The sequence below is a fragment of the Otolemur garnettii genome, unplaced genomic scaffold (genome assembly GCF_000181295.1).
Source record: "Otolemur garnettii isolate 467f Iridium unplaced genomic scaffold, OtoGar3 scaffold00031, whole genome shotgun sequence".
Lineage (NCBI taxonomy): Eukaryota > Metazoa > Chordata > Mammalia > Primates > Galagidae > Otolemur > Otolemur garnettii.
In genome coordinates this window covers 6,326,776-6,339,020 of record NW_003852426.1, presented here as the reverse complement: position 1 = coordinate 6,339,020, position 12,245 = coordinate 6,326,776, and the positions used below count along the sequence as shown (strand labels likewise).

At 40.7% G+C, this 12,245-nt stretch overlaps 1 protein-coding gene across 5 annotated transcripts in view; it reads left to right on the top strand.

The window, feature by feature from the left end:
• Positions 1-12,245, top strand: part of FKBP5 (FK506 binding protein 5) — a 114,791-nt gene that overhangs the window by 96,715 nt on the left and 5,831 nt on the right. For all 5 annotated transcript variants that reach the window (XM_003789130.2, XM_023512806.1, XM_023512807.1 and 2 more), the window contains exons 8-9: positions 700-783; positions 11,764-11,949. In XM_003789130.2, coding sequence (XP_003789178.1) covers positions 700-783; positions 11,764-11,949 — 270 coding nt within the window. The remainder of the gene's footprint in view (positions 1-699; positions 784-11,763; positions 11,950-12,245) is intronic.

Below are 12,245 nucleotides of genomic sequence, written 5' to 3'. Positions count from 1 at the left end.
GCTAAGGTGCCAGCCACATACACCAGAGCTAGTGGGTTCGAATCCAGCTTGGGCCTGCCAAACAACAATGACAACTGCAACCAAAAAATAGCCGGGCATTGAGGCGGGCGCCTGTGGTCCCAGCTACTTGGGAGGCGGAGGCAGGAGACTCGCTTGAGCCCAGGAGTTGGAGGTTACTGTGAGCTGTAATGCCACGGCACTCTACCCAGGGGGACAGCTTGAGGCTCTGTCTCAAAAAAAAAAAAAGAAAAAGAAAAAGAAAAGAAAATTCTATGTGAATATGCAGCTATGATTTGATTACAATAGTGTTCCCATTTTAGAGTTGAAAAACTGAGGCTTGAGAAAAACAACTTAGCAAGATCTGTAAGAGGAAAATACAAGGCCCTAGCTTTGTGTAGTTTCACCTTATAATTCTCAAGATGCACTTTTAACAGTGCTCAGCTTCCTGTGTTTTTGCCTTGCCCTCCCTCTTGAGCAGCGTATATCAAGCTACAGCTTGGTCATCATGGAAAGTTGAGTTCTTAAAACAACACAAAAAGAATTAGCCTGGTAGTAAATCGGCAGTGATGCACAATCTCAACAGCAAGAGTGTTTTTAGTTTTGAGCATACACTAGAAGTAGCTCCTGCTTGTTCTAATGACGTCAACTGATGCTTTTCCTTCCCTGTTCATCTAACTGTTGTCACAAATTTACACACAGGCCAAAGAATCTTGGGAGATGGATACCAAAGAAAAATTGGAGCAGGCTGCCATTGTCAAAGAGAAGGGAACCTTATACTTCAAGGTGTGTGAGTCCCTGCACAATCTTTTCCACCTAAGGGAATTTACTCAAGTGTCACTGAATTGTGCTGATATTCCATACTCTGAATGCTATCAACGTCCTTCTTGGTAAAAATAAGCCAGAATTTTTACAAGTCTATCTTTCAGTGTAAGAACTGTGAGAAAAGAATTAGTGTGGGGAAAAAAGAAGAATACAAATACCACTTTTATAAATTCTATTTTTTTTTTTTTTTTTGAGACAGAGTCTCACTCTGTCGCCCTCGGTAAAGTGCTGTGGCATCACAACTCACAGAAACCTCAAACTCTTGGGCTCAAGTGATTCTCTTGCCTCGGCCTCCCAGGTAGCTGGGACTACAGGTGCCCACCACAACGCCTGGCTATTTTTAGAGACAGAGATTCACACTGGCTCAGCCTGGTCTTAAACCTGTGAGCTTGAGCAATCCACCTGCCTTGCTCTCCAGAGTGTTAGGATTACAAGCGTGAGCCACCACTCCCAGCTATACATTCTATGCTAGATCATACCCTTCCACGAAGGCAGACCAGGTCTGGCTTGCCCACTCATCACAGTATCATTCAACGTCTAAAATATCTTGCTTGGGCTCGGCACCTGTGGCTCAAGCAGCTAAGGCGCCAACCACATACATCTGAGCTGGCGATTTTGAATCCAGCCCAGGCCAGCCAAACAACAATGACGGCTGCAACCAAAAAATAGCTGGGCGTTGTGGCGGGCACCTGTAGTCCCAGCTACCTGGGAGGTGGAGACAGGAGAATCGCTTAAGCCGAGGAGTTAGAGGTTGCTGTGAGCTATGATGCTATGGCACTCTACCCAGGGGGACAGCTTGAGACACTGTCTCAAAAATTAATAATAATAAAAATAAATAAAATATCCTTCTTGGGATTTAGTTAGCACTCACTGAGTATTTGTGGAGTTAATAGAAACATTGTTAGCAAGTAAAGGGCTTCCTAGGGGTCTGTTTCCCATCATTTTCCTTCCCATTGTTTTGGAGTAGTCTCCAGGGCACATGACAAAAGGGAAGAGAAACCAGCAGGAAGAGAGGACTCAGGGCTTCTTACGGTCAAGATGATCCCTGCACACTTGCTTTTGTGAGGAATCTTGAGAAATTCTTGAATAATACTCATCATAGATTTCTTCTCAAAGACCCTTTCTTGTAGCATCTAGGAGTGTGATATTTTCTTACTTAGATCTTTTTTTTTTTTTTTTTTTTTGGCCGGGGGACAATGTCTCACTTTGTCGCCCTATTCATAACTCACAGCAACCTCAAACTCCTGAGCTCAAGCGATTCTCTTGCCTCAGCCTCCTGAGTAGCTAGAACTACAGGTGCTCGCCACAACGCCTGGCTGTTCTTAGAGACAGGGGTCTCGCTCTTGCTCAGGCTGGTCTCAAACTCCTGAGCTCAGGCAATCCGTCCACTTGGCCTCACTGAGTGCTAGGATTACAGGTCTGAGCCACCACTCCCAGCCTTCTCACTTTGATCTTAAACCCCCAGATGTAAGAAAAAAAAAGCAACATCATTTTGTTCAGTTGTAATCAGAACAGCCATTGCTGCCTCACCCCCAAACAGATGGCTTCTCCATGTTAAGTGGAAAAGGTTTGATGAGAATAAGGGGGAAAATGGGAGTTTTATCAAGCTTCTTTCCTTTTTTCTTTTCTGCCACTGCAATCCATGAACAGAAATAAGGTAATGTTAAATTCGGCAATAGAGAGCAGAGATGCATAAATGTACTTTAACAAGTCTTTTTTTTGAGACAGAGTCTCACTTTGTCACCTTTGGTAGAGTGCCCTGATGTCACAGCTCACAGCAACCTCAAACTCTTGGGCTTAAGCGATTCTCTTGCCTCAGCCTCTCAAGTAGCTGGGACTACAGGCACCCACTACAGTGCCTGGCTATTTTTTGGTTGTAATTGTCATTGTTGTTTGGCAGGCCCAGGCTAGATTCGAACCCTCCAGCTCTGGGTATGTGGCTGGCACCCTAGCCCCTGAGCTACAGGTGCTAAGCCATACTTTTAACAAGTCTTTACTGGGCATCTACTGTAACCTCATTAGGAGGTTGTAAACATGGCAATGTTAACCCAAATGAAACAACTAGAGAATCATGTGAGAATATATAATCAACATAAAATCAGCACAGCTAGAGGGCAAAATGTATGGTCTTTGTTTTTTGAACTTTGACCTAAGACTCACCATTGAGTCATAAAATCAATTTCGTGGAAGTATATTCCAATATGTTGTAAGAATAAGTTTTGTTGCTTAAAACTTGTTTAGTTGTGTTAGAGTAGATACCAGATTGCAAATTAGAACATACTATTTATTGTAGGTAGTAATTAGACAAAATTGAAATTGATGATTTAGATAATACATAATTATTTATATACTTCTACTTATTTATTTATCATTAATTATTATATACACTAAAATATTGCATGGATCGCCAGAAAGCATTGGAAATTGGAAAAACTGGGATTTATGGCTTTTCAAATAACTAAAAGTCATTTAAGATCCAAAAAGGTTATATAGCTCATCCTAGCACTCTGGGAGGCCAAGGCAGGAAGATCACTTGATTTCAGAAATTCAAAACCAGCCTGAGCAAGAGCAAGACTTTATCTCTACTAAAAAATAGAAAAGTTAGCCAGATGTTGTGGTGGATACCTGTAGCCCCAGCTACTCAAGAAGCTGAGACAGGAGGGTCTCTTGAGCCCAGGAGTTTAAGGTTACTATGAGCTAGGCTGATGCCACGGCACTCTAGCCTGGACAACAGAGAGAGACTCTGTCTCACCAAAAAAAAAAAAAAAAAGGCTCACACCTGTAATCATAGCACTTTGAGAGACCAAGGGTGGATTGCCTAAGCTCATGAGTTCGAGACCAGCCTGAGCAAAAGCAAGACCCTCATCTCTACTAAAAGTAGAAAAACTGAAGCAAAAGGATCACTCAAGCTCAAGTTGGAGGTTGCTGTGAGCTATGACGTCATAGTACTCTACCCAGGGTGACAGCTTGAGACTCTGTCTCAAAAAAAAAAAAAATAAATGGATAGCCCATGTGGCTTAGTGAATAGGGCACTGGTCCCACATACCGGAGGTGGCGGGTTCAAACCCAGCCCTGGCCAAAAAAAAAAAAAAAAAATTATACAACAGAACCTCTGTAAGTTGACCACCCAAAGGACTGTTAACAAACTAGTCAATATACAGAATGGTCAGCATAAGGAAGTAGGCCTATGTACTGGTTGTGATGTCCAGTGTTATGAAAACTAAGTCAACTTAAGGGGGTAGTGAATGTAAGGAGGTGGTCAGCTATGGAGGTTCTTCTGTATTTTCATGCGAAAAGTGAGAAAGTTAAACTCAATGATCCCCATGTTCTCCCAGCCCTAAGTTTCTATGGATTTCCAAATTTTGAAGAGCAAGTTTGATTTTTTTTTAATTCTAATTAAGGTATATTGGATACTTCTAAACTATTTAAGTAAGATTCTAAATGGGTTATTTATTTGCATACCCAAGTACACAATGCACTGGAATAAAAAAGAAAAATGTCTATAAAATCCCTTATGACCATAGGTCCTGAACAGTGTTTCTTATGTTCCTGAAGTCCATAAAAGTCTTTAACTATATTTTATACATTTCCCAAAACTTCTAAATAGAATATAACAGTTAAGAAGGGCTTGAGATTTTTGGCATTTGACTAGAATTACAGCAACTCAGGGCAGTAAAACTGAAACAGTTTAGCTATTCAGAAGCTCTGGTAGCTGATGACACAGAACTTGAGAGAACTTTATTGGTAATGAAATGATGTTATGAAGCCACGTATCACATAGATGTGTCCTGGTTATATACAGACGGATGGCCAGAATGATGATCAGTAGCAGAAAGCAGTGTTCAAGTGTCTGTACAGTTACTTAACTTTGTTGCTTATTAGTATTACAACTGCAACAAAGATTTGTGTATTTCATAATATTATGAACCTTCTTAAAATTACTGATCTTTGGATAAAATCTGGATCAGCAGTCACACATATGGAACAAATTATTTTTAACATGGAATTTGATAGACAAAAATCTTTCAAAACATTAGTCCATTGGGGAAAAATTAATGAAAGGTTCAAAACCACTGACCTAAGACTTTTCTCCCAGAATGTCTCTGAACATTTTGTACCACTAAAAACATCCCTGGAGGCACCTTTATAATTATAGGTAAAAGATCCCAGCAGTGATCCTAGCGTTAGTTGTAAGACTTTAAAATGGTTGGAAGATAGTTTCCTGCACACGTTCCCTTCCCTTTTAGACCAGGGCAGGTTTTGATCTGCTACACTGCCCTCCCAGGCCTTGTCGTTCCAGGGTATTTGACTTGGCACCTTGTTACACATGCACAGAGTCCAGATGTGTGGGTGAGTGCAGAGATGGGCTGAACTAAAAAATCTATATTTCATGCCATTGGTTTCCATTGACCTGTGTTTGGTTTATACCAAAGTGGTAAAATCTCTCTCCTTACTAGAAGTGAGCTGTACTCAGCTTTTAAATGGGAATGATTTTGCTGTTTAGATTATAAAATCCTCACTTCAACCATTTAACACTAATGAGAAGAAAAATAAGAGGAAACCCGTCATTTTGGCTCTGAAAATAATTATTAAGCACAGGTAACAACATGATAATCTGCCAGTCATTGTGCAAGCCAGTTAAACACACACGATGTTGCCCTCATAGATAGTGTTCTGTAGAACAGTCTCATTAACTTCACACCTGGTTAGTGTTTCTCTTTTTTCTGATTTGGCAACTGTCAATAATGCTGAGTACACTGCAGAGAAGTGGGGTTCTTGCGCCCCCTTGCGATTTTCTTGGGAAGAAGGCAGCATTTCTAAAGCAAGCTAGTTAACAGAAATCATTCAACCATGGAACCCTTTTCAGACAAACCAGGCTTTACTATGTTTTGACAACCCTTGCTGAACCAAGACACCACTAATATGACTTAGCCATCTGTGACTCAAGGGTTTGGGCTTTTAAAAAGTACTCCTAAGAAGAGCGTACCCTTTTTTCTTCTTCCTTCATTCTTTCAACCCAAGATTTTTCAACTCCAGCTTGTTTAGGAGCCAGATAGTTCTTTGTTGTGGGGCTGTCCTGTGCATTGTAGGACAATGTTCCGCAGCATGGCTGGCCTCTGCTCAATAGAAGCCAGCAGCACCCCTCTTCCCAGTTGTGATAACTAAAAACATTGCCAAATGTCCCTCGGGGGGCAGAATCACCCCCAGTTAAGAATTTAGTACCTCAGAAGCAGGAATACCACAAAACAAAGACTTCTGATCATTGTAAGTTGAAGGCTAAATAAAATTACAGATGATGTATATGATCGAGCTTTCCAGAAATTCAAATTTTCTGTGAATATAAAGGAACTATTAAGTCTAGTATTCGTATTTTTAGAAACCATAGCTTTCTACCATTCTGATTATTCAGAACTGACTGAAGTGCTAAGATCTAGGTCTTTGTCCTACCTGTGTCTTTTTTTTTCTTTCTCTACAACAATAGTTAGGAGATAATCAGAAAAGTTAATGGGTACATTACACATGGATGAGGAGAAGAGAGAAAATGAAGGCGGGCAGGACAGGGAAATGCCAGTCCTTCTCACCTGATCAGAATGAAATGATATCTTTCATTTCTACCTACATGTCCATTTTTGCTGCTAGTGATAAAAAAGGTTTTGATTCCACAATTGTATTCCTTTGACTCTAATATTTACTCAGCAAACCTGTATTAAGGGGCCTTTTTGTGTTAAATACTGGATATTCCAAAAGAGATAAGACATGCTGCCTGTCCTCAAAGAGATCACAAGCCAGCAAGTGAAAAGACAACAACAGAAAAAAAAATAATGAAACTGGTGAGGACCTTATTCTTATTTTTTTGTAGTGTCCCAGAAAGGAGTGGGAGACTATGACAAAATGTAAATACTATCTTAGCTCAAGCTGCTATAGCAAAATGCCATAGACTGGGTGGCTTAAACAATAGGGATTTATTTCTGGAGGCTGGAGTCTAAGACCAAGGTGTCAGCAGGATCAGTGTCTTGTGAGGACCTCTCCTTGGGTTGCTTACAGCGCCCTCCTGCTGTGTCCTCACATGAGCTTTCCTCAGGTGAGTTTAGTTGGAGAGAGAGAGAGCAAGCAACTCTCTGGTGTCTCTCTTTTTTTTTTTTTTTAATTTTATTAAGTCAAATACACACAGATCATGAATACATTCATGCATATCTGAAGTACAGTTTTAATACAATCTGACTTGGTTACATTAAACCAATCAAAATAGCTCTCACCTCATTTACTTGATTATTGTGCCAAAACATCTATGTTCACAGATTTGACTTGTACCCTTGTCATATGCTCCATAGGTGTGGTCCCACCTTTTACCCTCCCTCTGTCAAACCTTCCCCCTCCCTCCCTTCCCACTCCATTTCTCTCCTTCATCCTGGGCTATGGTTGTGTTCTATCTTTCATAAGAAAGTGTGAGTAAATATAAGTAGGTTTCATAGAAGTACTGAGTCCATTGGATACTTTTTCTTCCATTCTTGAGACATTTTACTCAGGATAATATGTTCCAGATCTTTCCATGTAAACCTAAAAGAGGTAAAGGCTTCATCCTTTTTTAAGGCTGCATAGTATTCCATGGTATACATATACCACAATTTATTAATCCATTCATGGGTCAGTGGGCACTTGGGCTTCTTCCATGACTTGGCTATTATGAATTGAGCTGCAATTAATAATCTGGTGCAAATATCTTTTTTGCAAAGTGATTCTTGGTCTTGTGGATATACTCCTAGTAGAGGAATTGCAGGATCCAATGGCAGGTCAATTTTTAGATCCCTGAGTGTTTTCCAAACTTCTTTCCAAAAGGAACATACTAGCTTGCATTCCCACCAGCAGTGCAAAAGTGTTCCTTTTTCTCCACATCCACACCAACATCTGTAGTTTTAGGATTTTGTGATGTGGTCTACTCTCACTGGAGTTAGATGGTATCTCAAAGTGGTTTTGATTTGCATTTCTCTGATGATTAAAGAAGATGAGCATTTTTTCATGTGTCTGTATCCCATGTGCCTCTCTTTGGAGAAGCTTCTGTTCAGGTCTCTTGCCCATAGTGAAATGGGATCACTTGTTCTTTTCTTATTAATAAGTTTGAGTTCTCTGGGGTTTCTGGTTATCAGACCTTTGTCAGAAATGTAACCTGCAAATATCCTCTCCCATTCTGAGGGCAGTCTGCTTGCTTTACTTACTGTGTTCTTGGCAGTGCAAAAAATTTTTAATTTGATCAGATCCCAGTAATGTATCTTTGGTATTGCTTCAATTGCCCTGGGGGTCTTCCTCATAAAGTTTTCTCCCAGACCAATTTCTTCAAGTGTTTCTCCTGCACTCTTTCCAAGAATCTTTATGGTTTTATGTCTTAGGTTTAAGTCTTTTATCCAGTGAGAGTCAATTTTTGTTAGAGGTAAAAGGTGTGGGTCCAGTTTCATTTCTACAAGTTGCCAGCCAATTCTCCCAGCACCATTTGTTAAATAGGTAGTCTTTCCCCAAATTTAAATTTTTGATAGGCTTATCAAAGATCAAATGATGATAAGTGCCTGGGTTCATCTCTTGGTTCTCAATTCTATTCCATACATCTACTTCTCTATTTTTGTGCCAATACCATGCTGTTTTGATCACTATAGATTTATAGTATAATCTGAAGTCTAGTAGAGTGATTCTACCTGATTTGTTTTTATTTCTGAGTAATATCTCATAAACAAATTAAAAAACAAAGACCACATGATCCTCTCAATTGATACAGAAAAAGCTTTTGATAATATCCAGCATCCTTTTCTGATCAGAACACTTAAGAAAATAGGTATAGAAGGAACATTTCTTAAACTGATAGAGGCCATCTACAGCAAACCCACAGCCAATATCGTATTGAATGGAGTAAAAGTGAAATCATTTCCACTCATATCAGGAACAGGCAAGGATGCCCACTGTCTCCACTGCTTTTTAACATTGTAATGGAAGCCTTAGCCATTGTAGTTAGGCAAGAGAAAGCGATCAAGGGTAACCATATAGGGTCAGAGGAGATCAAACTTTCACTTTTTGCAGATGATATGATCATATACCTGGAAAACCCCAGGAACTCAACCACAAAACTCTTAGAGGTGATCAAGGAATACAGCAGCATCTCAGGATACAAAATCAATACTCACAAATCAGTAGCATTCATATATACCAACAATAGTCAAGCTGAAAAAAACAGTCATGGACTCTATTCCCTTTACAGTAGTGCCAAAGAAAATGAAATATGTGGGATTGTACCTAACAAAGGATGTGAAAGGTCTCTATAAAGAGAACTATGAGGCTCGGCGCCTATAGCTCAACCGGCTAAGGCGCCAGCCACGTACACCTAAGGTGGCAGGTTCGAATCCCCAGCCCGGACCTGCCAAACAACAATAACGGCTGCAACCAAAAAATAGCCGGGCGTTGTGGCGGGCGCCTGTGGTCCCAGCTACTTGGGAGGCAGAGGCAGGAGACTCGCTTGAGCCCAGGAGTTGGAGGTTGCTGTGAGCTATAATGCCATAGCACTCTACCCAGGGGGACAGCTTGAGGCTCTGTCTCAAAAAAAAAAAAAAAAAAAAAAGAGAACTATGAAACTTTGAGAAAAGAAATAGCTGAAGATGTCAATAAATGGAAAAACATACCATGCTCATGGCTGGGAAGAATCAGCATTGTTAAAATGTCCATACTACCCAAAGCAATTTACAGATTTAATGCAACTGCTATTAAAACACCTCTGTCATACTTTAAAGATCTGGAAAAACTAGTACTTCATTTTATATGGAATAAAAGAAAAACCTTCAATAGTCTGGTATGTCTTTTCTTAAAAGGACTCTAATCCCATCAGGAGGGCCTCACCCTCATGACCTCATCTAAACCAAATTTCCTCCCAAAAGGCCCCATCTCCAAATACCATCACATTGGGGGTTAGGACTTAACATATGAATTTAGTGTTGAGGACACAATTCAGTCTATAGCAAGTGTAAATTTCCTCAAGAATTTCAGCACTGATCCGGGTTGATACATACCTATAGTCCCAGCTACTTAGGAGGGTAAAGCATGCAGATCACTTGAGCCTAAGACAAGGGTTCTCAGCCTTCCTAATGCTGCGACCCTTTGGTACAGTTCCTCATGTTGTGGTGACCCCCAGCCATAAAATTATTTTCATTGCTACTTCATAACTGCAATTTTGCTACTGTTATGAATCGTAATGTAAATATCTGATATGCAGGATGGTCTTAGGCGACCCCTGTGAAAGGGTTGTTCAACCCCCAAAGGGGTTGCAACCCACAGGTTGAGAACCGCTGGCCTAAGAGTTCGAGGCTGCAGTGAGCTATGATCATGCCGCCATCACCACTCTGATCAACAGAGTATGTGATACCCTGTCTAAAAAAACCCCAGAATTTCAACATGTATAATAAAGAGTTTTGGTTTCATATTCTTACAAATAACCTGTATCACAAATTTCTGAGGCAGAAAGGGTAACAGACTTTGACTTTAGTGTCCTCCTTGTTCATAGCATCCCAAAATCCTTTTGCATTGCTTTCTTGCAACAAAACTGAAAGCTCTGTGAGTCTTCCCCTTTTCCTAAACAAATACTGTGTGGAGTAGGATATTCAGAGGATGTAGCTTAGCCCTCATTCGGACACAGGCCCTCCAATTAAACAGGTCTACCCTATCTTCATCACCAAAAAATAGACAACAAGGCTTCCTTTCTGTGGAGCTCATTTCTTACACCACCACTTGAAGTTTTGTATAACAGGAACATTCTCTTAGATTTGCTCTTTAATTTTTCTCTTCTTACTCAAAGTCACTGGGTAAAGGTTGGCCTCCCATATGGGGAAAGACAAGTCTGCAATGAGATGCATTCACGGCTTCGATGATGGTAATCCTAGTGACATGGTCTTCACACTGCTCCTTGGTTAGACGTCCTGATGGCTCTGGCTGCTCTTCTACCATCTGGTAGGATGTGTCATCTGTGTTTTGAGCTTATCTGGCAAAGGAGAGCCTTCTCCAGGACTCCACTGTATTTGTGTATTTACCAGCTATCACTCCATCCTTTCATTTATCTAAAATGTGAACACGTCGTTTCAACTCCAGAGTTTCTTGTATACAGCATAGATGTATGCACACACACACACACATACATAATGAGTTATGTGATGATTCGATTATTCATATCCTACTGATCAGATAAGAGAACAAAACTATGAATAGGAAAAAGATTTTTCTCACATAGTCACACTGATGTGACTGACACATCTGTGTGATTATGAGGTTTTGTAGTTGTTATTCATGTTGGAGGCTATCGTCAACTATTTATATTCCCATCGCCTGTAGATCAGGGGTCAACAAATGACAGCATTTGAGGCAAATGCGACCCACTGCCTGTTGCTGTGAGTAAAGTTTTACCAAGACACAGCCATACTCATTTACTTAGATAGTGTCTAGAGGTGCTTTTGCACCAAAAATGACAGAGTTTAATAGTTGCAACAGAGACTCATTGAGATAAGATTTGCTGTGTTTGGGATTGGCACTTGCTAGATATATAGCACTGACTGTGCAATGCTGCACATCAGAAGGAAAAAGAAACTTCCTCTTCACTTAAACTAGTGGCACAGCCTAACACTTCTCACTTCCTCTTGAAAGACCAATGACCATTAGCACCAAAGAATGTAACCCAAAAGCCTCGGTGCACACCTGCTGCGGGGACGGGAGGGTGACGCTGGGAGAATAGCATTAGACAGTGCCAGTGCGCTGTCCTGAGCCAACTCACAGGCCTATGAAACTGCCAAAGGCAGAAAGAAACCATCCCTACTCAGAGTGGTTTTTCCCTACTGAGGGGCTGTTTCTTTTGAGGATCTGCTTGTCTTTTGCACCCCCTGAGGAGCCAAGTGCAAGTAATTACTAGCTTTTTCCTTCTAGGGAGGCAAGTACATGCAGGCGGTGATTCAGTACGGGAAGATAGTATCCTGGTTAGAGATGGAATATGGTTTGTCAGAAAAGGAGTCCAAAGCTTCAGAATCTTTCCTACTGGCTGCCTTTCTGAACCTGGCCATGTGCTACCTGAAGCTCAGAGAATACACCAAAGCTGTTGAATGCTGCGATAAGGTAAAGAGCATCTCCTGTGAGCCAGGATCTAAATATTCCGTATCTGTGCTCCATCCCATAATTAGTCGTCTTTTTTCTTCCTCTCGGCCACAGGTTGAACAGTTTTCATTTTGCTTTGTTTTTTTATTTGTATGTTTTGGATTATTTGCTTCTCAGTATGAATTGGGAAATTCAGAAAATTTTGATTATAGTGAGATTTCTCTGATACCTAGACCATCATATGTACTGTTATAATACTTATGGCTCAGCACCTGTGGCTCAAGTGGCTAAGGCGCCAGCCACATACACCTAAGGTG